The 25,575-nt window shown below is 38.3% G+C and overlaps 1 protein-coding gene and 1 pseudogene across 1 annotated transcript; both read right to left on the reverse strand.

Moving 5' to 3' along the window:
• Window positions 4,610-5,566, reverse strand: LOC102172603 (olfactory receptor 8S1-like). The gene has a single exon (XM_005680127.2). It carries the CDS (start codon window positions 5,564-5,566, stop codon window positions 4,610-4,612), a length of 957 nt encoding a protein of 318 aa, XP_005680184.1.
• On the reverse strand, window positions 7,881-25,230 carry LOC102172871 (annotated as a pseudogene).

Raw genomic sequence — 25,575 nt, forward strand, 5'->3', positions numbered from 1 at the left:
GTGAGAGAAAAGTTCATGCTCAAAATTGGTTAATGCAGTATTGTTACCACAGCAAAACTCTGCCCTTGATACAATTTGCAGCAACATAAGAAATAAAGAAGCTGGCATTGTGGTAAAAGGCTGAAAATATGTCTAATATAGTGGAATTTTCACATTAGATTTCGGGGGTATACTTAATGATGCACGTGTGCATGCTCAGTCGTGTCTGACTGTTTTGCAACCCTGCGGACTGTAGCCTGTCAGTCTCCTCTGTCCATGAAATTTTCCAGGCAAAAATACTGGAGTGGGCTGTCATTTCCTACTCCAGGAGATCTTCCTGACTCAGGGATCAAATCCATGTCCCCTGCATTGGCAGGTGGATTCTTTACCACTGCACCACCTGGAAAGCTCATACTTAGTGACACTGGATGATAATTGAAAATTAGGTTTTTGAAAATTGAAAGTAATGGGAAATGTTTATGATATCATTCTTGGTATAATGATAGAGTTAATAATAAATGTATCAAAGAATGCCTACAAAAACATTTTTCTGTAGAACACATTTAGAAGGATAGAAATAAAATTATTTCTGTGTTGCAGTTTTAGTTAGGTAGTTGATCTATTTTAATATATTATTATTTAAATATTTACACAGAAAATGTCAATTAGTGTTAATTCAGTTCAGTTCAGTTCAGTCGCTCAGTCGTGTCTGACTCTTTGTGACCCCACGAATCGCAGCACACCAGGCCTCCCTGTCCATCACTATTTCCCAGAGTTCACTCAGACTCACGTCCATCAAGTCAGTGATGCCATCCAGCCATCTCATCCTCGGTCATCCCCTTCTCCTCCTGCCCTCAATCCCTCCCAGCTAGTGTTAATTAATAAAATATAATTCAATAATCATTTATAATTTGAGTAAAAAATAAAGTGTATCAAATTTTAAATGTTTTAAAACATCCATGACATATTTTTATTCTTACTCTAAATTGGTGGGAAAAATTTAGTGAAGACATAGCAACAAAAATTGAGTAGGCATTTTGTTTCATATAAAGTAAAATGTTGAAAATAGCAAAACATAAGGGTCTTCAAAAACATTTAGTGAATCACAAATGAATATTACATGTTTGATGAAACTTATTAAAATGTGCCAATACAGTAAGATAAATTGGCCAAAGTCCCCCAAAGAAGCAAAACAGGGGCATAGATTGAAAGTGAAACAAAATGTTAAAGTGGGCTGAAACATATTTACTTTGTGTGAAAAACTTAAGTTTGGTAATTGTATAAAAAGTGTTTTGCAAGAAGAGTTGATAATTGGCAAAATGGCTTTTAGGCAGATATCTTTTAGGTGAAAAGTTGAAGGACTTCTGCAGAATTTGTTACTGAGTCTGAGCTCCCACTCCTTGCCACATGACAGGCCAGTAAATTGAGGGATGAATTGCTGAGACAAGGAATAACAACTTTATTCGGAAAGCCAGCAGACCAAGAAGATGGTGGGCTTGTATCCCAAAGAACCATCTTCCCTGAGTTATTAAAAGAGTTCAGGCTTCATTTATACCACAAGGAGAGGGAGTCAAGTCAAATATTTCCTTGTTCCAGTCAGCTTCCTGAGTGGATGTGTTAATTTCTTCTTCCCTGCAGTCATTGACAGATGGGTCTGGTCAGGATATTTCCTGTGAGCTAAACAAAGGTATTTTATTTTATTTTATTATCTTTTTTACTTTACAATTCTGTATTGGTTTTGCCATACATTGACATGAATCCACCACAGGTGTACATGAGTTCCCAACCCTGAACCCCCCTCCCACCACCCTCCCATATCATCTCTCTGGGTCATCCCAGTGCACCAGCCCCAAGCATCCTGTATCCTGTATTGAACCTAGACTAGCAATTTGTTTCTTACATGATATTATACATGTTTCAATGCCATTCTCCCAAATCATCCCACCCTCTCCCTCTCCCACAGAGTCCAAAAGTCCATTCTATACATCTGTGTCTCTTTTGCTGTCTCACATATAGGGTCATCATTACAATCTTTCTAAATTCCATATATATGTGTTAATATACTGTATTGATGCTTTTCTTTCTGGCTTACTTCACTCTGTATAATAGGCTCCAGTTTCATCCACCTCATTAGAACTGATTCAAATGTATTCTTTTTAATGGCTGAGTAATACTCCATTGTGTATATGTACCACCGCTTTCTTATCCATTCATCTGCTGATGGACATCTAGGTTGCTTCCATGTCCTGGCTATCATAAACAGTGCTGCGATGAACATTGGGGTACATGTGTCTCTTTCCATTCTGGTTTCCTCAGTGTGTATGCCCAGCAGTGGGATTGCTGGGTCATAAGGCAGTTCTATTTCCAGTTTTTTAAGGAATCTCTACACTGTTCTCCATAGTGGCTGTACTAGTTTGCATTCCCACCAACAGTGTAAGAGGGTTCCCTTTTCTCCACACCCTCTCCAGCATTTATTGCTTGTAGGCTTTTGGACCGCAGCCATTCTGACTGGTGTAAAATGGTACTTCACTGTGGTCTTGATTTGCATTTCTCTGATATTGAGTGATGTTGAGCATCTTTTCATGTGTTTGTTAGCCATCTGTATGTCTTCTTTGGAGAAATGTCTATTTAGGTCTTTGGCCCATTTTTTGATTTATTTTTCTGGAATTGAGCTGCATAAGTTGCTTGTATATTTTTAAACAAAGGTATTTTAGCTTAATGCTCTTCATTACCTGGGAGGTAGGGTTCCTAGAGATGGATTATTATGTATAATTAAGTTTATAGGCAACATCCCTTTAATGATTAACTTGTAATGGAATACAAAGTTTCTTCTGTGTTACGAAGGTAAATTGAGGGTCCTGGGTGGGCACAGAGACACAAAGTGGGAGACATGGAGAAAGAGAAAGACTAAAAGGATTCCTGATGCTCTTAAGCCCTCCCACCCTAATTTGAAAGATGTTACCACAGGCTTTGTGTAGGAGCATGTTTCTGTATTTTGCTTCATTGTAAAGTCCAGAACAAAAGTTTTTCTTCATTATCAGTCCCAAGCATTGATGCAATGAATTTCTTAGATCCAGACTTATTCTGGAACAGACAGAAGTTCCGCTTTTGACAGTTGTTTAATCATCTCCCTCTCTAGACTGATTCCTTCTCTGGTTATTTTTAACACTATTTGCTCTTACTGAACCCTTTCCCTTTCCACATCTCTCATCATTCCTTCTCTCCACATCACTACAACTTTAATCCCTTTTGTGCTGTATTTTTGTAGTAGAAGTATCATATTTATAAATGTACTAGCGTGAAAGGAAGAATTCTAAAGATAGCCCCTCAAAGTTCTTATTCTCTGGTTATCAAACACTAATTTAGAAACTGCTGCAAAGGGATTTTGTAGATGTAATTAAAGTCCCAGATTAGTTGATCTTAAAATATGAGAAAACTAAAATACAAGATTATACAGGTGGTCCTAATCTCATCCCAGGAGCCCCTCTGAAGCAGAGTATTATCTCCAGGTGTAGAAGAGAGGAAAGGAGAGTGGTTCATCACATGAGAAGTACTCCATATATGCTGGCTGTTTTGAAAATGGAGATTGCCACTTAAGAAGTGAAGAGACTTCTGAAATTGAAAGCAATTCTCATCCCACAGGCAGCGAGGATTTGGTGACCTCAAACCTACAGTTTCAAGGAGCTGAATTCTGCCAAGTACCTGAATGAACTTGGAAGCAGATTCTTCCCTGGAGCTTCTAGGTAAAAGCCCAGCCCAGCCAACACCTTAATTTCAGCCTTGTAAGATGCTAAACAGAGAACCCAGTGGAATCCACTGACGTTTTTGACCTAGAGAACTGTACAGTATTAATGGGTGTTATTTTAATTTGATAAATTTGTGATAATTTATTATGGCTGTAACAGAGAAGAAGTATACATTCCCTGGTGGCTCAGTGGTAAAGAATCTGCCTGCAGTTCAGGTGACACAGGAGACTGGGGTTTGATCCTTAGGTCTGGAAGATGCTTTGGAGGAGGAAATGGCAACCCACTCCAGTATTCTTGCCTGGAAAATCCCACGGACATAGGAACCTGGTGGGCTATAGTTCATAGGGTTGCAGAGAATGGGATGTGACTGAATGAGCATGCACCAGGCATACACCTGGCAAATTGCAACTCCCGTCTGTTGATCATATTTATTTACTTATGCCTGTCTTTGGAGGCACTGCCCCATAACAGGCTTGTGCTCTACCCCATAAAGCCCAAGTCTTTGTTTTTCCTTTTTCAGAGTTTCAGGATTTTTTATTCCTAGAAAAAAACTGTCCCCCCACCAGACACATCAATTCAAACACAAAATTGAGAACAAAAAATATTTCAGGGTTTATCCTAATATGAGTGATTTTCAAAAATGTGACTCATAAGGTGACATGTCATTAACTAAATCTAGGACACTGAGGTTTTTCTCAGTCATATGTTCTGTCTTTGAGTAGGACTGATTCTGAGCCATGGCAAGGGAAATAGCTCCTATACTTTACCTTGATAATTTTAAGAAGGGAGAATCAGCAATGCACAGTGCTACGTGTGACAATAGGAAATCAGGAACTTCTTAATGTCAATCTTTAGATTTCTTGCAGTTCTCTTCTGCATTCCCTTCACGGTCTGTCTCTTCCATGCTGTCTGAGACTTTGTAAATATTTTAGAATTGTTCTTCTCAGAGCTGCTTTCACCTCTTTGTTCCTCAAGCTGTAGATGAGAGGATTCACCAGGGGGATGATTACACTGTACTGTATGGAGAGGATCAACTCCAGAGGCGAACCTGAGGTTGGCATGAGATAACGAAGAATGGCTGAGCCATAGAACAGGATCACTGCAGTGAGGTGGGAGGAGCAGGTGGAGAAGGCCTTGCTTCTGCCTGTGGTGGAGCTGATGCTCAGGATGGTGGAGACAATGCGGGTGTAAGAAAAGAAGATCAGGAGGCAGGTCCCAATGGCGTGCAGGAGGACAGAGGAGAGCAGCATTGCAGCATTGGTGGAGACATCAGAGCAGGAGAGGGGAAGGAGGGAAGGCAACTCACAGGAGTAGTGGCGGATGGTTTGAACCTCGCAGAAGTCCAAATCCAAAGCCAGGAGAATGTTGATGAGTGCATCCAGAAAGGCCACGACCCAGGAGCCCCACACCAACCTCACACACAGCTGTTTCCTCATCACCTGTCTGTAGAGCAGAGGGTGGCAGATGGCAGCATAGCGGTCATAGGCCATCACTGAGAGCAGGCAAGCCTCAATCCCGGTGGTGGCAAACACAAAGAAGACCTGAGCCATGCATCCCTCTACTGAGATGACTTTCCTCTGAGACAGGAGGTTCTCAAGCATCTTGGGTACAGTGACTGAAGAATAGAACAGGTCTTGGAAGGAGAGATGGCTCAAGAAGAAGTACATGGGCGTATGGAGTGTAGAATCTGTATGGGTCACAAGTATTATCAGCAGGTTCCCCAGAACAGTCAGAAGGTAAATCGTCAGGAACAGGACAAAGAGCAGAGCCTGGATGGGGGTGTCGGCAGACAGCCCGAGGAGGATGAACTCCTTGATGCTGCTGTGATTCCCTGTGGCCATTTATGGTCACTGTTCTTCAGAGAAAAATTAGGAAGAGGACTGAAATTTCTTGTTTCTACAGCAGTTTCCAGAAGGCATTGTTCTGTTCTCTTTCCTTACAGAGTCGATCCTTGAACAACATGGGTATGAATCATGGCAGTCCACTTATATTTTTAAATAAATATAGTACTTATGTTTTCATTTTACAGATCTTTAACTAAGTATGAAGAAAAGATTTATGTTAGATTAGAGATCACAATATGTGGACTCAAAAGAACTAGTCTTGAGTTCTAATTTAACTGTTTTAGCTTCCTGCCATTGTATGCCTTTTATCAGTGTCATTTTTTAAATTATGAAAACATGATAACACATTTACAGGAGACTTGGAAAATACTGAACAAAGTTACGTATAGTTTTACTATATATTACAATTAAAAAAATAGATAAGAATTTTAGTTGGAGTTTCAATATAAAACTCTCAAAACCTAATAGAATGAATATACAGAGAAGTAGAAGGATATAGTAGGTCTGAAAAGCACTGTGAATCAATTCAACATAATTAAGATTTATACAGTTTCCCCAACCAGGGGATCAAACCCAGGTCTTCTGAATTGTAGGCAGATTCTTTACTGTCTGAGCCACCAGGGAAGCCCATAATTTTCACACAACAGTAGGATACAAATTCTATTCAAGTTCTCATAGACTACAAACTAGGAGACACTGGAACATATCGAGGGACAAAACTTTAGGTGCAAACATTTGATGATCTAAAGGTATTGAAATCATACAGAGTCTATTCTCTTATCTCTGTAGAATTAGAGATCAATATCAAAAGATATTTAAAAATAATGCACTTATTTTCAAGTGCAATGTGACATTTACCAAGAGATATCTTTGACCTAGCTCAAAGTCATTGATTTTTGAGGCAGAGATCACAGTACTCAGATTTTCAACTTGTGGGAAGGTGTGAGGGTGGTTGCTGCCCCTAACTCCTGTGATGTTCAAGAGGCAATTATATGTTCCTTCCTCTGTCTGATCTTCATTTTCATAGCCCTCATATCTGCCTTCACTGGTTCCATGGAGTTGTTTTCCCTGGCTTTCTGCTGGGCTATCTGTGAGCTCTGAACCTGCCCCACAAGATTTTTCCCAATAGGATGAAATGTGAGGATATCATCCACTCTACAGGCCTACCAGAGAACTGCGTTTATGACTATCTTATACCATCTTCTTCGTCTGAGCCCTTGTATTCCACAGCTTTCCTCATCATCTTTTAGGGATTCCAACAAACCTCCAGGAGAGGTGCAGATCTCCAGTCACCTTTACTACCTGGTATTTACTGTCCATTTAAAACTGATTTATTAACTGATTAATGGTATTAATAGCATGTTGTGTTTGGGTAGCAGTTTATCTTATACAAATGACTTTCCCATGTTTTCTCCTGTGGGATGTGTGTTTGTGTGTATGTATTATGTTTGTGTGTATATGATGGATGGTGAGAGAAGACACTGAACTCATTTCACAGGTGAGAAAATTTAAGCCCCAATATTATCTAACTTGTCTAGATCCGCACACGTATTAGTTCTTTCAACAGCAAGGATTTAAATCTGCTTCATTTGGTTGTTAAAGGCTTTTCTTCTATACCACTTACTTAGAGAACAGGCCAAACTCTTTAGTTGCATTTCAAAGCATTGATGACCTATGGATTCTCTTGATGCCCCACTGCTGAGGTCAGATAGCTTTGCTTGTTTCTGATCACCCTGTGAACCTTCCTTTTTTTCTCTGACTTGGTTCAAGCTGATATATTTTGTGGTGCACTTGTTCCATGAGTTCTTCTTTGATCAGTTCCTGCTCATTTCTCACTTAAACCTCTGTGGAAATAATTACTAACCCCAGCTTTTCAAATGAGGAAAATAAAGATAAATAAGCAAATTCAAGATTCTAATTTACCTCCTTCTAGTCCAGGGACTTAAAACCTTGTCTGTTTCCCTTTGATATATAACAATTCATCAACACACTAAGTTTTTCCATCATCTGTATTAAAATCTTCATCACTTAGTGATATGTGTGTCATTTTTGTCTCTACAATCAGAGTGCAGTTTCTACAATGACAGGGCAGGAATTGGGCTGTTAGTTTCTATGCCTATAGTCACACACAGACAGATCAAAATGTAATGAACCTGCAATCAATTATTGTTAAATAATGACAAAAATTAAGAAAACTGGACAGATTATGTAGCAAAAACTCTTGGTGATTATTTCCAAGCCCAGATGTTCAAGTTGTAGTTCAAAGAACTAATCAGTGTGGGGATTTAGGCAAGTTAGATAATATTGGGGCTTAAATTTTCTCACCTGTGAAATGAGTTAAGGGCGTTAAGGGAGCCTGAAATTAGGAGAGAAAGGGAGGAGGTGGATTGTTTATCTCCTTTTGTATAATAGACTGACTGAGAGCTTAGTTCTTTCTGAAATCAGCACCTACAGATCCCTGCTTCAGAGGGATCACATTACACTGTGCTTAACATGCAACATCCGTTTATCTATCCATCCATCCATCAAAAGTGAAAGTTGCTCAGTCGTGTCCGACTCTTTGCAACCCCATAGACTATATAGTCCATGGAATTCTCCAGGCCAGAACTGAAGTGGGTAGCCGTTCCCTTCTCCAGTGGATCTTCCCAACCCAGGAATTGAACCAGGGTCTCCTGCATTGAAGGTGGATTCTTTACCAACTGAACTATCAGGGAAGCCCTGCATTCATCAGTTATTTAATAAGTAGTTTTGAGTCTGTTCACTCTAAGGTACTGTGTTATACATGCAGTTGAAGACAAGTCTGCATGTATGTTTGTCTTTGTATTCACCCAATTGGTCTTTGTCTTTTGCTTGGTGCATTTAATCTATTTACATTTAAGGTAATAGCCAATATATACCATCCTATTACCATTTTCTTTGTTGTTGGTGGTTTTTTTTTGTAAATCTTGTTAAATTGCTGTATGAATGCACCTACCTGAGAGACTATTCTCCATTATTCAAGGTGATCAATCCTTCTAGCCTTTTTTCTCATTGTCAGATAGAACCCTGATATGTAGTTGTATGTTCAGATTCAGTCTTTACTGGGTCTCTCATGCCTGCTTTGCTGTCTATTAGAGTAACTCTAATCTACCTCTTGAACTCTGAATCATTCCTGGGATCTCTAGCTTTGGTTGTCTACCAGACAAATCTAATTTTGGTATCTTTTGTGACTTGCAATAAAAGGTATGACCCTGCTCAGAAGGTAAATTTCCCAGTCCTTGAACTTGCTATTGCACACTACCCTATCCCTGTGCCTATCAAGGACTCATATAACTCCCAAACTCTGGGCCCTTATTTAGAATATGTATATCTGAATCACCTATGAGTTTTGTCCAGTGTGTGATCTGTTGTCCAAGGAGTTGACTCAAAATAATGACAATTCATCAATGAAGAACCTGTAAAAGTCAGTTTTATCTGAGTCTGTAAAAATACTTTTGAAAATAAAGAACTTCTCTGGATTTTGTACAAACAAAATAATACAGTGAACATAAGTCATCCTTTTCAAGAATGTGAAAATTTAAGAATTTGGGATTAAGTATAAAAATTCATCGTAGAAGCTGGTCCAATTCTTCCCTATTTACTCTGTGATATAGATCTGACCATAAGGACCAAGTCCTAGCTTGAGAACACTCTAGAATCTTCAGAGAATTTTAGAGAAGTTTAGATTATGGATCCCAAACCTGAGAACTTCTATCCTAAAATGGAAGTACCACAGTTTATCAGTGAGACAGCTACATTATGTAAATTCATGACCCCATCTCATTCCAGGCCCGAAGCACAAAACTCTTTACTAACCTTCTTTTAAGGAAGGACAACATCTACATGTTAATTTTTAAAGAAATGGCAAATTATTGATATCAAGATCTTCTCACTTACCTCCAAGAAGAAACACAGTGAATTCAATTCAGCCCAAAGTTTGAGTGAGTAGTTCCAGATCTAAAAATGGTTGTGAGAGTAGGGAGGTCATAAGATAATTCCTGAGGAGGCAGAGCTAGAAAAGAGAAGCCCAAGGGATCCCCCCAAACTGTTTACCTTACCAATTTTCCTTGAACACTCAAAATGAAAACAGAAATACATCATCCCATACTTTTCTTTCCCCCCAGAAACCATCTTAAGGAAAGTGAAATGAAAGTGAAAGTCTCCCAGTCGTGTCCAACTCTTTGCAACCCCATGGATATAGAGTCCATGAAGTTCTCCAGTCCAGAATACTGGAGTGGGTAGCTGTTCCCTTCTCCAAGGGATCTTCCCAACTCAGGGATTGAACCCAAGTCTCCGGCATTGTGGGCAGATTCTCTACCAGTTGAGCCACCAGAGAAGCCCAAGAATACTGGAGTGGGTAGCCTATCTCTTCTCCAGGGAATCTTCCTGACCAAGGAATGGAACCGGGGTCTCCTGTATTGCAGGCAGATTCTTTACCAGCTGAGCTACAAGACTGTATAAAGTGAAATAATAGACCTGAATTCAAGTATCATCATAAATAATCACCATCTTCCTTTCTACGAAGTTTCAACATCAGAGATTGCTTTTAATGGAGTACATATGTGTCTAAAGTAAAATCAAGCAATTTTGGAAAGGCTAGCACATTGAGACAGTTGTCAAGTATCAAAACTTTAGGTCTAATGAGACCATCAGTGCTTTCCAATGTGACAAGTAGTTAAGGCTCAATAATCAGACTATGAGACAGTTCAATAGATGTCTGATAGTTGTCTTGGTATACTTATTCAGAAAATGCTGAGATACTAAATGAATTAATGGACAGCAAGTGAGGAGAGGAAGCTGAAATGGTTTAGTTCTTATAGGAGGAACCTGGTGACCAGAATGAATTCTTATAAATAGGTCTCCTGCTGTTCTTCAGTTAGTTTAGCAGGAATGAGAGATTAGATTGGGAATGGGTAATAATAACAGAAAAATGAATTCTGTGCACATTATAGAATTAAGGACATGGGTAAAGGAGGCATACTTTAGGGTACAAGTATTTTCTGTCAAAATTCAAGGAGTCCTCTTTCCCAATGATTAATATTGTTCGCTGAGTAAATATAGACCTCCTCATCATCTAGTCAGAGAACTTGAGAACAAAAGCCCACTAGAACATAAGAAGAAATATACAGTTTAGGGAGTTTTGAAATGCAAAGGTTTACTCTCTATTATGTGGAAAGTAAAGTGAGAATGTGTAAAGGACAGACAGAGAAGGTCTGTCAAAGAGATGTTAATAAAACTGTAAAGTGCCTGGAACACATTTGGGGAACACTTTCAGAAAACTCATAGAAAATATTACCCCACTCCTGTACTGTCCTGGCACAAAAGATGTTTTGTAACATTGCCATTTCCTGGTAGTAGAACTTAACTGGGGTTGTAAGAACCAATACTTTCGTAAAAATAACTCTAGGAAAACAACAACTCTTATTTTTCCAGTTGAGAGTCACAGTGAGGACAGGAAGACAGAATATTCTAGATCTGAACAGTCCTGAAGTCTTTGTCCTCAGCTTCTCCATTGGCCGCAGTGAAAAGATTCTCGAGTCCTCAGTAAGTAGAATTTGGTGAGAGATCACTCTCAGATGGTCTCAGGCCCAGCTACAGGGTATTTCATTTAGTTTCCTCTGTGATTATAAATATTGTTGACCTACCTAACAGGCAAGAGAGTGAATCTCAGCTTTAACCTCTCAGAAAAGCAGGTACAGCTCAAGCAGTTAGTTTATTGGTAGACTGAGCTGGAGAACGAAGAGAAAGTTGGACCAATGCCCTTTATTCCCTAGAGTTAGAGCCTGAGGCCCAAATTATGTGAATTAATTAGCGAAGTTACACTTTGTACGAACCACAGGAGATTCCCTCAGATATTGGCCTTTTGTCTTGACTTTGAATTTTTTTGGAAATTCTTGGGTGAGAACCCTTGTGTGTTTGGTGGTTTTTCTTTTCCTCCCTTCCTCCATCCTTCCCTCCCTCTCTCCCTTCCTTTTCAGCTTTATTGAATGATATTTTTAAAAGTTTTATATATTTAAAATATATAATGTGATTTGACATATGAATGCTTTATGAAATGGTTACCACAATCAGGTTAATTGCACATCCATTACTTCACATAGTTATCCTCTTTTGCATTTGTGTATATGTGTGGTGAAAATGCTTAAGGTCTACTCTCAGCATTTTCAAGTACTAACTATAGTTACCATGCTGTGTATCAGATCCCCAGAGCTAATTAATCATATAGGTGAAGGCTTGTATCTCTCATGATTTTGATTTGCATTTTCCTGATGATTAGTGATGTTGAATATCTTTTCATGTCCTGGTTGGCTATTTGCATGTCTTCTTTGGAAAGATGTCTGCTCAGGTACTTTGCCCATTTTAAGAATTGAATTATTATTATTATATATTATGTTATTGAGCTGGATAAGTGACTTACATATTTTGAATATCAGCCATATGTTTTTCAGATATATTCTTCAATTCTGAGGGTTTTCTTTTCTTTTTGTTGATTGTTTTCTTTGACATGCAGAAGCTTTGAAGTTTGATGTAGTCACATTTGTTTATTTTTGCTTACATTGTTTGTGTTTTTGATGTCATACTCAAAAATCATTGCCAAGACCAAATAAAATAATTCATGTTTGGGAACGCATGTAAGAATTAAAGATTTTAAAATAAAAAAAAAAAACTAAAAAATAAAAATTAAAAAAACAAAACAAAACAAAACACAACAACACAACAACAACAACAACAACAAAAAGAATTGAAGTCCATAATCCACTTTTGAGTTAGGTTTTGTGAGTGGTGTAAGACAGGGGTCCAGTGATTTTGATGTCTAGTTTTTCTAGCACCATTTATTAAAGAGACTGTCCTTTCCCTATTGTGTTTTCTTGGGGCCCTTGTAAAAGAGTAACTGGCTCTGTATGTATGAATTTATTTCTTGACTCTTCATTCTGTTCCATTGGTCTATGTGTCTATGTTTATGCCAATATGATACTCTTTTGATTACTATAACTGTACTATAGCTTGAAATCAGGAAATGTGATGCTGTCAACTATTTTTCTTTCTCATGATTGCTTTGACTACTTAGGATCTTTTATAGTTCCATATTAATTTTACCATAAGAAGTCTATTCTTTTGAAAGATGCCTTTGGAATTTGGATAGAGACAAAAAGTATAGATGTCTTTGGGTAGTATGGACATTTAACTATATTAGTTTTTTCTAATCCATGAACATGGGATGTCTGATCATTTATTTGCATCTTCCTCAAATTCTTTCATGAGTACCTTTAATTACACACATACAATATTCCAATTTAAGTGAAATCTATTTATCTTCTTTATCCATTTATCTATACATAGACACTTAGGTTGCTTCCATATCTTGGCTGTTATAAATAGTGCTGCAATGAACATAAGGGTGCATATATCTTTTTGAATTAGTGTTTTTGATTTCTTCAGAAAAATACCCAGAAGTGGAATTGCTGAATTGTATGGTATTCTTATTTTTAACTTTGGAGGAATCTTTATTGTTTTCCACAGTGGCTATACCAATTTATATTCCCACTAACAGTGCATGAGAGTTCCCTTTATCTCCATGTTATTGCTAGTGCTTAGTATTTGTTGCTTTTTGATAATAGCTATTTTATAGGTGTGAAGTGATATCTCATTGTGGTTTTGGTTTGCATTTCCCTGGTGATTAGTGATATTGAACATGTTCTCATTTATCTCTTGGCCATCTGTATGTGTTCTTTGGAAAAATTTCCATTCAGGTCCTCAGCCCATTTTATAATGAGAGTGTTTATATTTTGAAGTTGACTTGTATGAGTCCTTTGTATATTTTAGGTATCAGCTCCTTATCAGAGCTATCATTTGCAAATATCTTCTCTCACATTCCCTTGTGGCTCAGCTGGTAAAGAATCTGCCCGCAGTGTGGGAGACCTGGGTTTGATCCCTGGGTTGGGAAGACCCCTGGAGAAGGGAAAGGCTACCCACTCCAGTATTCTGGCCTGGAGAACTCCATGGACTTATACAGTCCACGTATAAGAGTTGCAAAGAGTTGGACACGACTGAGTGACTTACTTTCACTTTTCTCTCATTCACTAGGCTGATTTTTCATTTTGTTGATGATACTTTTGCTGTTCAAAAGCTTTCTTTAGTTTGATATAGTCTCATTTGTTTATTTTTGCTTTTAAACCTTGCCTGAGGATATGGATCAAAAAAAAATATTGTTTAGACTGATATCAAAGTATCTACTGCCTAGCTGTCTATATTTTTTTCTGGGAGTTTTATGGTTTTGGGTCTTACATTTTAGTTTTTAACTCATTTTGAGTTTGTTTTGTGTATTATATGAAGAAGTATTCGAGTTTGACTCTTTTGCATACAAGTGAAAGAAGAGAGTGAAAAAGGTGGCTTAAAGCTCAACATTCAGAAAACTAAGATCATGGCATCTGGTTCCATCACTTCATGGAAAATAGATGGGGAAACAGTGGAAACAGTTGCTGACTTTACTTTTTGGGGCTCCAAAATCACCACAGATGGTTATCGCAGTCATGAAATTAAAAGATGCTTACTTCTTGGAAGGAAAGTTATGACCAACCTAGACAGCATATTAAAAAGCAGAGACATTACTTTGTCAACAAAGGTCCATCTAGTCAAGGCTATGGTTTTTCCAGTGGTCATGTATGAATGTGAGAGTTGGACAATAAAGAAAGTTGAGTGCCGAAGAATTGATACTTTTGAACTGTGGTGTTGAAGAAGACTCTTGAGAGTCCCTTGGACTGCAAGGAGATCCAACGAGTCCATCTTAAAGGATATCAGTCCTGGGTGTTCACTGGAAGGACTGATGCTGAAGCTGAAACTCTAGTACTTTGGCCACCTGATGCTGTGAAAGATTGAGGGCAGGAAGAGAAGGGGACGATAGAGGATGAGATGGTTGCATGGCATCACTGACTCAATGGATATGGGTTTGGGCGGACTCCGGGGGTTGGTGATGGACAGCAAGGCCCGGAGTGCTGCAGTTCATGGGGTTCAGTTCAGAGCAACTGAACTGAACTGTCCATTTTTCTCAACACTATTTATTGAAGAGGTTTCCTTCCCCCATGTATGTTTTTGCCTCCTTGTGGTAGCTTTGCTTAGTTGGTTTAGTTGCTAAATCGTGTGCAACTCTTGTGACCCCATGAACTGTAGCCTGTCAGGCTCCTTTGTCCATGAAATTTCCCAGGCAAGAATACTGGAGTGGGTTTCCGTTTATCTGACCATGAAAGCACCATTTCTACGTTATCTATTCTGTTCAGGGAAGCTTGGCATGATGCAGTGCATGGGTTCACAAAGAGTCAGACATAACTTAGTGACTGAACAACAGCAATTCTGTTCTATTGATACATGTATTTATTTTTATGCCAATACTGTTCTGTTTTGATTAATGTAGCTTTATAGTACAGGCTGAAATCAGGAAGTGTAATACATCCAGCTTTGTTTTTATCTCTCATTATATTGCTTTGATTTTGGGGTATTTTGTATCTCCATACAAATTTTAGAATTATTTGTTCTAGTTCCAGAAAAGTGCCATTGGTATTTGATAGGGATTGCGCTGAATCTGTACATTGCTTGATTATTATACTCATCTTAACAATATTAATTCTTACAGTGCGTGGACACATCTTTTCATTTGTGTCCTCTTCAATTTATTTCATCAATATCTTATAGTTTTGAGAGTATAAGTCTTTTACCTCTCAGTGAGATTTACTGTAAGTATTATAATCTTTTGATGGAATTGTTTTTTAATCTCTCTTTGTGATAGTTCATTTTTAGTGTGGGAAAGGCAATAGATTTTCTTTAAATTTTTTTTCTTAATTTTATACAGTGTTAACGTTTACTTTCCATTTATAGTTATTACAAAATATAAGCTATATTCCTTGTGTTGTACCGTACATCCTTGAGCATATCTTACACTCAGTGGTTTGTGTTCTCCCACCCCAACTCCTCACTGCCTCTCCCCTCCCCTGAATTGGTAGCTGCAGGTTTGTTCTCTATATCTGTGAGTCTGCTTCTTTTTTGTTGTATTCACTAGCATTTTTAGCTTAGCATAATGCCCTCCAAGTCCATCTGTGTTGCTGCAAATGGCAAAATTCCATTCTTTTTTATGGTAGAGTAGTATTCCATTGCGTGTGTATATATATATACATCTTCTTTATCCATTCATCTGTTGTTGGATGTTTATTTTGCTTTCGTATCTTGGCAATTATAAATAATTTTGGCTTCTGTGTCTCTCTTATGTAACTCCATTATTACCAGCTTTGAAAAAAGTACTTCCTTACTTTCTGTCACACAAGATGCTTCAGGTTCATATTGTAATTTCTCTGCCCCAGGCTTGGAATCAGTCAGTTCTCATGTAGCTCTGTTTCCTTTTATTGTAGGGTGCTATATGTGTAGTCGCTCAGTCGTGTCCGACTCTTGTGACCCCATAGACCGTAGCCTGCCAGGCTCCTCTGTCCATGGAATTCTCCAGGCAAGAACACTGGAGTGGGCTGCCAGTGTGGAAAGGTATTAGAAACAAGCACTGGGCACTGAGTTATGCTCCTTGCTATCTATGTGATGTGTTGTTACTTTCAGGCCCTTTGAGTTGACAGAACAGCAATAAAAAAATCATTTGTGTAGTAAGTGGTGTTTGCATACATATCTGCAAATATTTCTATATGTAGCCAAGGAAGAGAGTATTTTTATTTTGTGCCTTCTTGGAGCCACAGACAACACTTTAGGATTATGGGTAACTTTGATTTTTTAACCTTTTACAATGTTTTTATATTTTTCAGAAATAAAGTACATTATTTTATAATCAGAAAAACAATAATATTAAATATTTTTATAAAACTGATAAGTTGCAAGAAAATGAAATTATCAAAATTGTAGAGGTATGATTATCATGTAGGTATGAAGTATATAAAATTTCATGTATCATACCTGACTCAGTAACAGCTCAGTAAATATTAATTTGCTTATTTCTTTTGCTAAAAACAAGACAAAAATAATATATAAATGAGAAAAGTTATGGATTTAAAAACCTATCATCTATTTCCATGATTGATGCCCAAGCAGAGAAAGCAACTACATGTTTCTAGTGACTTTACCTCTCTTTACATTCTCATCCTCTTTTCTTACCCTTCACTTATCTGGGAGATAGATGTATGTGGGGGAGTTTCCCTGTTTTAGATTATCTCTGATTTATCAAGATGAATCATCCAACAACAGAAAAGAATGGTGGCTACTTATTGAGTTGGGGAGGTGAATGGGTATTGAAACATAGGGGTAGGCTTTTAGATTTCTTGAGGTAAGAATATGAACATAGCTTTAGAAGACACCACAGGAAGTGGAGGTCTGACCCTTGTGTGTATCCTGTACTTTTGAAGAAAGTTTCCTTGTGACTCCAGGAGAATGTATGTAATGTAGTGAGACTGGAGGGGAATCTGGAGAATCTTTGTGAAGAAGTCTGTTGTCAGTCTCACATATTTTGAGATGAGTGTCTGCTTTTTGAGTGAATGTCTGATGTCTGCTTTTTGTTTTGTTTACTTATTATAGCATATATAAATATATTTTAATTAATTTATTTATTTTTAATTGAAGAATAATTGCTTTACTGGTATCTGCTTAATGTAGAGTGTACTTGAGGGAGAAGGCAAACAATCCCCCAAAGATATTTGAGTTTCAAGAAGAAATGGTTAATATGTAAATAGTTAAAAATAGGGAAACCAAAATTACACTAATATAAAAAAATTGGTCTTTATTTTGTAATGTTAAAACAAGACATGGGAAATATTTGGCAATGAGATGGGGAGAAGTCATTGATAAATGCATGTTATTCACAATAGTTTAGTTATTTGTGTAAATTGTGGGATCTTGGAGGGTTTATAATACCATTTTAATAAAAAGAAAACTAATAGTAAAATAAAATAAAGTAAAAGATGTACGTGTGTCCACCAATCATTACATACCATCCAAAAAGGGTTATTATTTCTTAAATTCTGTGAGGCGAGGTCCTTTGCTTTTGCTCTTATTTCTTTCTCCTTTTTTGGTTTTGTCTCTTCTTTCTTTCTCCTTCATTTCTTTTTTAAAATGACAGTTTTATTGAGATATAATTGACCTGCAGCACTGTATAAGTTTGAGTATGGCAGCATTATGATTTGACTTACATATATCATGAAATGATTACCACAGTAAGTTTAGTGAACATCCATCATCTCATATAGATACAACAATAAAAATGGAAAAAATATTTTCCTTGTGATGAGAACTCTTAGGATTTACTCTAACAACTTTCATACATAATGTGCCACAGTGTTAATTATATTAACCATGGTGTACATTACATCTCTATTACTCACATATCTGTTAACTGGAAGTTTGTGCTTTTGACTACCTTCATCCAGTTCCCCCTTTCCTTACCCCCACTTCTGGTAACCACAAATCTGATTTCTTTTTCTATGAGTTCATTTGTATGTTTGTTTTTGAAGTATAATTGGCCTACAACACTGTATTCTTTCCTGGTACACAACATAGTGAGTTGATATTTCTGTACATTTCAAAATGATCACCATGATAAGTCTAGCTACTGTTCACCATAAGTCTAGATATCATGTAGGGTTTTAAAGAAAGGGGAAAAAAGAAAAACAGGAAATAAGGAAGAAAGGAAGGATAGATGGATAGAAGGAAGGAAAGAAAAAACTCTGGCTTCAGATATTTTTGGAAATATTTAATGATGAACAAAATAGAAACTATTTCACAGCATCTATTTCATATTTTCATTCTTATGATGAGAAATGGGAACAAAAACTAGCAGATGCTAACTTGTTTCATAAATTCCTCTTATATAAAAATGTATAAAAAAGAGAAATAGTAAAAATAAGAATCTTTAAAATATAAAACTTTGGTGAATAACCTATAACTATGTAACATGTAATAAATCTTTCCTAAAATAATTCCTTTAAAAGGTAAATTGAGAAGGAAAACTTAAAAATCTCTTAAATCATCACGAAAGATAAAATAGGAAAACTACGCATGCAATATGGCGTAATTGTAGGAAAAGTCTGAAACATATGTGAAACTTTGAAATTTTATAAGTGCGGGTTTGTTTGTTTTTTTTTTTTCCCTGATGACTGTCTCTCTAGATTAGAAACAAAAATTTTCAATCTACATCTTCTTTAGAAAAAAAGATTTATGTGAATTTGCGTCATTTCCCAAATCTTGGTGAGGTCTTTTGAGAGGCTAGGTGGAAACAGAGACATCATGGGATGGTAGGGCAACAGAAAAGAAAGGAGGAGGCCATCAAAACAAGCCAGCTCCTCAAGGTTCCTTGAAAGTTTCTTAGGATTCCAGGGTTGGAAGAAAGAACCACTGACCCTTCAGACCATATTTTGCTTGAGCATAGAGGAGGAAGAATTCCTTCCTCCCTTAATGTCCTCTTTGTTTATTCGTGCAGTAAATCCCTCAGACCACGTAAGCATGCCAGCGCATGTGTAGACCTGAGTTTCCAAATCCTGTCTCTCATGAGTGTCCCTCTTCCTCATTCTTCTGACCCTTACCGAAGACTTCTCTTTCTTTAATTTCCCCTTATTATTGCCATTCTCCTTTCTGGCTCATGTTCTCTCATCTGGTCAACCTGTCTTCCCTCTCATTCTCTCTTGTGCATGTTCTGTCTCTCTCTTGCCTGAAAGGGATCTTATTTACATGATTATTTGGTACACTAGGGAGCTTTCTGTTGGCTCTCAATCCCACACTTGTCTTGTATACTTGGTTTTATATTACCAGGACTAGACCACTACAGAGGACATTTCCCAAGGACATTTCTATTACTGCTGGCTTCTGATTAGCCTCAGCCAGTGAGAAGTATGGGCAGAAACTAAAAGAGACAGCTAATATGGTTCTGATGGAGGAAAGGTAGCGTCCCTTCAGTACTCCCAGCATCAGCGGCACTTTTCCATGCTCATGGCCTGCCACCTGGCCTTAGTACTTCCTCAGCACCTAACAGTGGTGCCCTCAGTGGGACAGCAGGGCTGAGCCACCCTCGGAGTAGATTCCCTCCCTTTTGCCACCAGTCAAAGGTGCCAGGAAAGGTACAGAGAATGGGTAACGTCTGCTTTGCTTTAATAGCATACTCCCTCTCTCAGTAATTCCTGGCTTCTATATTTTCTCCAAATCCCTGTCCAATTCAAGCTCAATCCCAGCCCCGTCTAAAGTTTATAACTCTTTATTATCAGTGACCTTGCCTCTTTTATTTCTAGCAAAACTCCCCCTATAAATCTCAGATTCAGATAAGAATTCAGGTTCTAGACAATTTTCTCAGTGCAAATCTCAATGGGAATGTTTCATAAATAAAAAAAAAAGAATTAATCTGTACCAAATTATCTCAATCTCCTGGATTGAAATGATTAACTGATGCATTGCTTTGTCCCTGAGCAAACTTACTGAACAAAACAACAAGGAGCTATCGGATTTTCTCAATAATTTCAAATGAAACAGGTTCTTGTGAGATATTTTGTCACATCTGTTATGAACTAAGAAAAGTTTTCCTCAACTTGTTATTCAAACATCTGATGAGATGCTTTTGCATTTCCCAGTCATTCCTACCTGTTCTCTGCTCTCTGAAATGCTGTAAACCTTTTTGCCACATTCTTTTCAGAGCTTCTTTTACTTCCTTGTTCTTCAGGCTGTAGACCAGGGGATTCACTAGGGGAGTGACCACACTGTACTGCAGGGAAAAAATCAACTCCAGCAGGGAAATAAGGTTGGCACGAGATAGCAAAGAAAAGCAGATCCATAGAAGAAGCTCACTGCGGTGAGGTGGGAAGAACAGGTAGAGAAGGCCTTACTTCTGCCTGCAGTGGAGCTGATGTTCAGGATGGTAGAGACAATGCGGGCTTTTGAGAAGAAGACCAGGAGTAAAGTTCCAGAAGCACGCACAATGGTGGAGAACCCCAGGACTGAAAAGTTGATGGAGATATCAGAGCAAGAGAGAGAGAACAGAGATGGCAGCTCACAGCTGAAGTGAGGCATGACATGTGCCCCACAGAAGTCCAAGCTCAAAGTCATGAGGCTGTTAATGAGAGCATCCAGAAAGCCCAGTCCCCAGGAGAGCCATACTAGACCCCCACATGGCTGTTTACTCATCATCTGGCCATAGAGCAAAGGGTGACAGATGGCAGTGTAGTGGTCATAAGCCATGGCAGAGAGCATGAAGGCTTCTGTCCCTGCAATGGAAAACACAGAAAAAGCCTGGGCAAGGCAACCTTCTATTGATACTGATTTCTGTGAGACGGGAGATTCTCCAGCATCTTGGACACAGTGAATGAAGTTAAACAAAGATCCAGGAAAGAGAGGTGACTGAGGAAGAAGTACATGGGTGAATGGAGGTGAGATTCCATCCTGATGACAGCCATCATCATCAGATTCCCTATCAGGGTTAGGAGGTGAATCCACAGGAAAAGTACAAAGAACATAACCTGGATGTGGCGGTCGGCAGATAGTCCAAGGAGCATGAATTCTGTAATGGTGCTATGGTTTCCTAAAGCCAGGAGAGAAGGTGTTCCACTGGAATGAAAGCAGAAAGAAGTGTGAAGTATTCACCTCCTCTTCATGCCATCTCAGAGTTCTTATTTCATTCCATGCACACATATGTCTCTCTTCAGCCTGCTCATCTTTTACAAGGAATTAAAAAAAAGTCTTTCTTCTTTCCCCAAATTCTTCTTTGACTCGATTGCCAGCTGTTTAACTCCTGGAACCATGAGCCAGTCCATCTGTCTATGCCCTTTCCCTTTGTGACTCCTCTACCAAAATAGCTCTGGAGAACTTTATTTAATTTTTCAGTCTAGTCTATGACTAACTGGTTTCATCTTGAACTATCCCTGGTGATTTTTTTTTTTCCAGCTGTACTGCATGGTTTGCAGGATCTTAGTTCCTTGACCAGGGATTGAACCCACACCCTCTGCAGTGAAAACGCAGAGTCCTAACCACTGGACCACTAGGAAATTCCCTACCATCCCTTGCTTTTATTCTGTAACCTGAAGTGAAGTGAAGTCGCTCAGTCGTGTCCGACTCTTTGTGACTCCATGGACTGTAGCCTACCAGGCTCCTCCATCCATGGGATTCTCCAGGCAAGAGTACTGGAGTGGGGTGCCATTTCCTTCTCCAGGGGATCTTCCCAACTCAGGGATCGAGCCCTGGTCTCCCACATGGCAGGCAAACGCTTTAACATGGGAGCCACCAGGGAAGCCCTATTCTGTAGCACTACTGGTCAAATCCAGTAAACCCGGGTGGTTCTGGTGCACCCCCAGTTGCAGAATCAGGGCACCAGCTGTCAGATCCTGTTTGTTCTGGTGACCTCATTACTCTTCTATTCTCTGCCTTCAACTGATAGTCTGTTGAAATTTTTTCTCTTCAAATTTTGACCAAAATCACACTGCTCTTGAATATTCACTATAATTTCTACCTCCTCCATTATATATGTCTTCCTTCTCTTCCTGCACAGATTATAGAAAAGAATGATACCTGTCCTTTTTTTTTGCTGTCAGTTATGTCTAGGTATTATCAAACATTTAGCTTTCCCTCCACTGGAAGATCACAACAAAACTATAAGTGCTGAATTATCTGAAATTTTAGAAGGAGGACCTTCAATCTGAAACTGTTGCAGTAACTTGCTGCTATTGAGAGAGTGAGTGGGTAAGATTTACATTCATCCCAGGTCTATGAAGCTATCTATTTTAAAGGTCATTATCTCTGATTTTTATGTTCTGACCAGCTGATATCCATTTTCTTAAACCTGTTTACTTATCTCCACTCTCTGTTCTCTTTTACTCCTTATTCTGTAAACTCTTTCAACTTTCATTTGGATATCTATTGCTCTGGTTTTCAGCAGAATGTGTGAATACTATTTCCTTTTTCTCCAAGCATATTGCTTGCTTATCGAGGACAGATTTGGTATTCAATCATCTTTATTATGTTAAATCTTGAACTATAGCAGAATGAGAGGCATATGATGGGTCCTCAATATTTGTTGAATATGGAAATAATGAAACTAGTTTAGAACATATTGTGTGTGGTTTGTTTGAGGAATACCCGCCTCCTCCCTGCCCTACCCCATACCTGTTTGATTTCTGGTTTCAGAAATAAACAACTTGAGAATGACTGGGAAGTTGTAAAGAAAACGAAGGCTCTGTGGGGTTTTGTGATCGCAGAGGACTTACTTTCTATTGTATTAATTGGCACCTAAAGATTCATTCCCTCCGAGGAGTACCTACTAGCTCATTTTGGGCCACATTCAGAAGGTTGCTTAAAAACATGACAATTATTCATCTATCCATCAGATAACTTACTGATCAGTTACTAACTTGTTTAGTCACTTAATATTTCATTTGTCCACTCCATTTTCCATCCTGTCAATTCAGCAATGTATTTGTCTGTTTCATTCAGTTATGTATTACTTCATCAATTCTGTCATTTATCTAATTCTTCAAAGTATTATAGATTTTTTTTTTTTTGTAAATGGCAGCCCACTCCAGTACTCCTGCCTGGAAAATCCCATGGACGGAGGAGTTTGGTGCAGGCCACTGTCCATGGGGGTAGCAAAGAGTCAGGCACGACTGAGTGACTTCACTTCAGGCTTACTTACAATAGATTGGGCAAAAAGACCTTGCTTAGCTTTTGCTGAATTGTGTAAATACACTTATTTGTCCTGTTTTTCCAGTTACATTTTTCCAGAACCCAGCTTTGAGTTCTTACACTGGTTAATTTTTTTGTAGCCAACGTGAAATCTCAGACTCTATTCTGCCATGAGTGCTCTTTCCTGCTCTGATAACTCCTTGCTGAAATCTTGATCTGTCAACTAGAACTGGGAATCAACTATGAATTCCCCAAGCTTTCACCTGGGGAATAATCTCACCAATGTTTCAGTTGTTCTTGCCCGAAGAACTTAGCAGAATAGATTCAATTCTTGCTGGGCTAGCCAATGCCCTGCTTTCCCTAACTTTCCTGTATTTTCCTATTTCTGTTTAGACAAGCTCTTATACTTTCACCCCTTATCAGAACCCATATTGAAATTACCTCTTGATTCTACCTGGTGAGTAAGTTGTAGTCCAATATGGTGACCTAAATTAATATTTACTCTTCAGGAAAGATGAATAATGGAATGATAACCAAATGGAAAAGTCAATTTTTCCTCTCTTTGAGTTTGTAAAATCTTACAGAAATAAACAATTCTTTGTGTTCTTCAGTAGCGAAGTAGTCAATCCAGTCCATTCACTTTAACTGGAAAATTTCTCAAAGTTTGTAATTTACTGTCTAATTTTGGTCAGACACAGTTTGGCCACATTTGCTCCATATTTATTCTCCAGTTTTCCCATATTTACTCTCAGTGTAGACCTAGTTACTATCCAAGTTTTGTTTCCAGCACTCAGCCTGAGAAAACTCTAGGATACCCAAAGGACTTTGGAGAAACCGTGAGAGATCCGATATTTGAAAACCTCTGTCCTCTGTTAACATCTCACAAAGCCCATCAGCAAGGTAGGTGGAAGCCCAAGTTGTTAGATTCTATGATTTTCTCCCTCTGACTTCCAGCATAGATCCTCTGACTGTGAGCAAGCAAAGACAGAACTTCATTTCAACCTTGCAGTGAAGGTTATACACTAATTTCAAATTCTTATCACTTACCTTGAAAAGGAACACAGTGGCTTCAATTCACATTAAAGTTGAATGCTTATTTTGAAATTCAGAAAAAGGTAGAGAGAAGTTTTGATGCTTACATAGAGAAGAGGGGAAGATAAGAACATAAAGCTCAAGGTGATCCTCTTAATAGTAATGTGCTATTTACCAATTTGCTGGGTAACTGTATGTGAGGACTTCTTAAAATAGGTCAGCTCTTAATATCTTATAAATGTTCATGTCAGATATTATCTTCAAGAGAAGAAGAGCAAGGTATTGCATTTCTGGATCACTGAAGAATAATAAAAAATTATTATCACTTTCTACCCTATTGTTTTTTACTTGTGTTTACACTACTGTGAATTCATTTTGCTTAAATTAACATTTGCCTGAATTTAAAATTCAACAAATTCTGAAAGCAAAAGAACATAAATGTCATTATAAATTATTAATTCATTTATATCCAATTATTTTACATCATTCCCAAAAAGATATTCTAAGAAAACAGTCTCCAGAATTATCTACTAAGTATATGTGAAAGTTGCTCGGTTGTGTCTGACTCTTTGCAACCCCATGGACTGCAGCCCACCAAGCTCCTCTGTCCGTGGAATTCTCCAGGCAAGAACACTGGAGTGGGCTGCCACTTCCGTCTCCAGACTATTAAGTGTAATCACACACAAAATATCCACTAATTACATTAGTGACTCAATGGACAGGTTAATGAAAATAGAACGAGAGACAAGTATAGTGTTGGAAGGCAGAAATGGTCTGGGTAACAATTATTGGAAATATAAGAAACTCAGAAGAGTATATGGAATATGGGTATCCTAAGCATACCTTGAAAAGGACAGAAGGGGAAAATGAGAGAAGGGATGCAGGACATGTGGTTTGTATTCATGGAAGACAGACTTTGCATACCTTAATATTCTCCTTATAATCTTCACCGGATCCTGCTCTTCCTGGTCTCCTTTAACCATGAATTTTGTTGATGACCAGAATATTGTTGATGACTAAGGTACTTAATCGGAGAAGGCAATGGCAACGCACTCCAGTGTTCTTGCCTGGAGAATCCCAGGGACGGGGGAGCCTGGTGGGCTGCCATCTATGGGGTCGCACATAGTCGGATACGACTAAAGCGACTTAGCAGCAGCAGCAGCAAGGTGCTTAATAATAGCAGAAAGGTGAACTATTTTTAGCACATGTATTTAGAGTCTAAAAGAAGGAGGAGGATGTCAAGTTACTAAAGTTTATCAACTATGTTATGCTTTTCCCTATTCCTCCCCAGAATGGGGATGTTCAGGCTCTTGCTTTAAGTTCCCCAG

The sequence above is a fragment of the Capra hircus genome, chromosome 5 (genome assembly GCF_001704415.2).
Source record: "Capra hircus breed San Clemente chromosome 5, ASM170441v1, whole genome shotgun sequence".
NCBI lineage: Eukaryota > Metazoa > Chordata > Mammalia > Artiodactyla > Bovidae > Capra > Capra hircus.

Coding starts and splice junctions, on each gene's coding strand:
- LOC102172603 (XM_005680127.2), bottom strand. CDS start 5,566: ATGGCCACAGGGAATCACAGCAGCATCAAGGAGTTCATCCTCCTCGGG.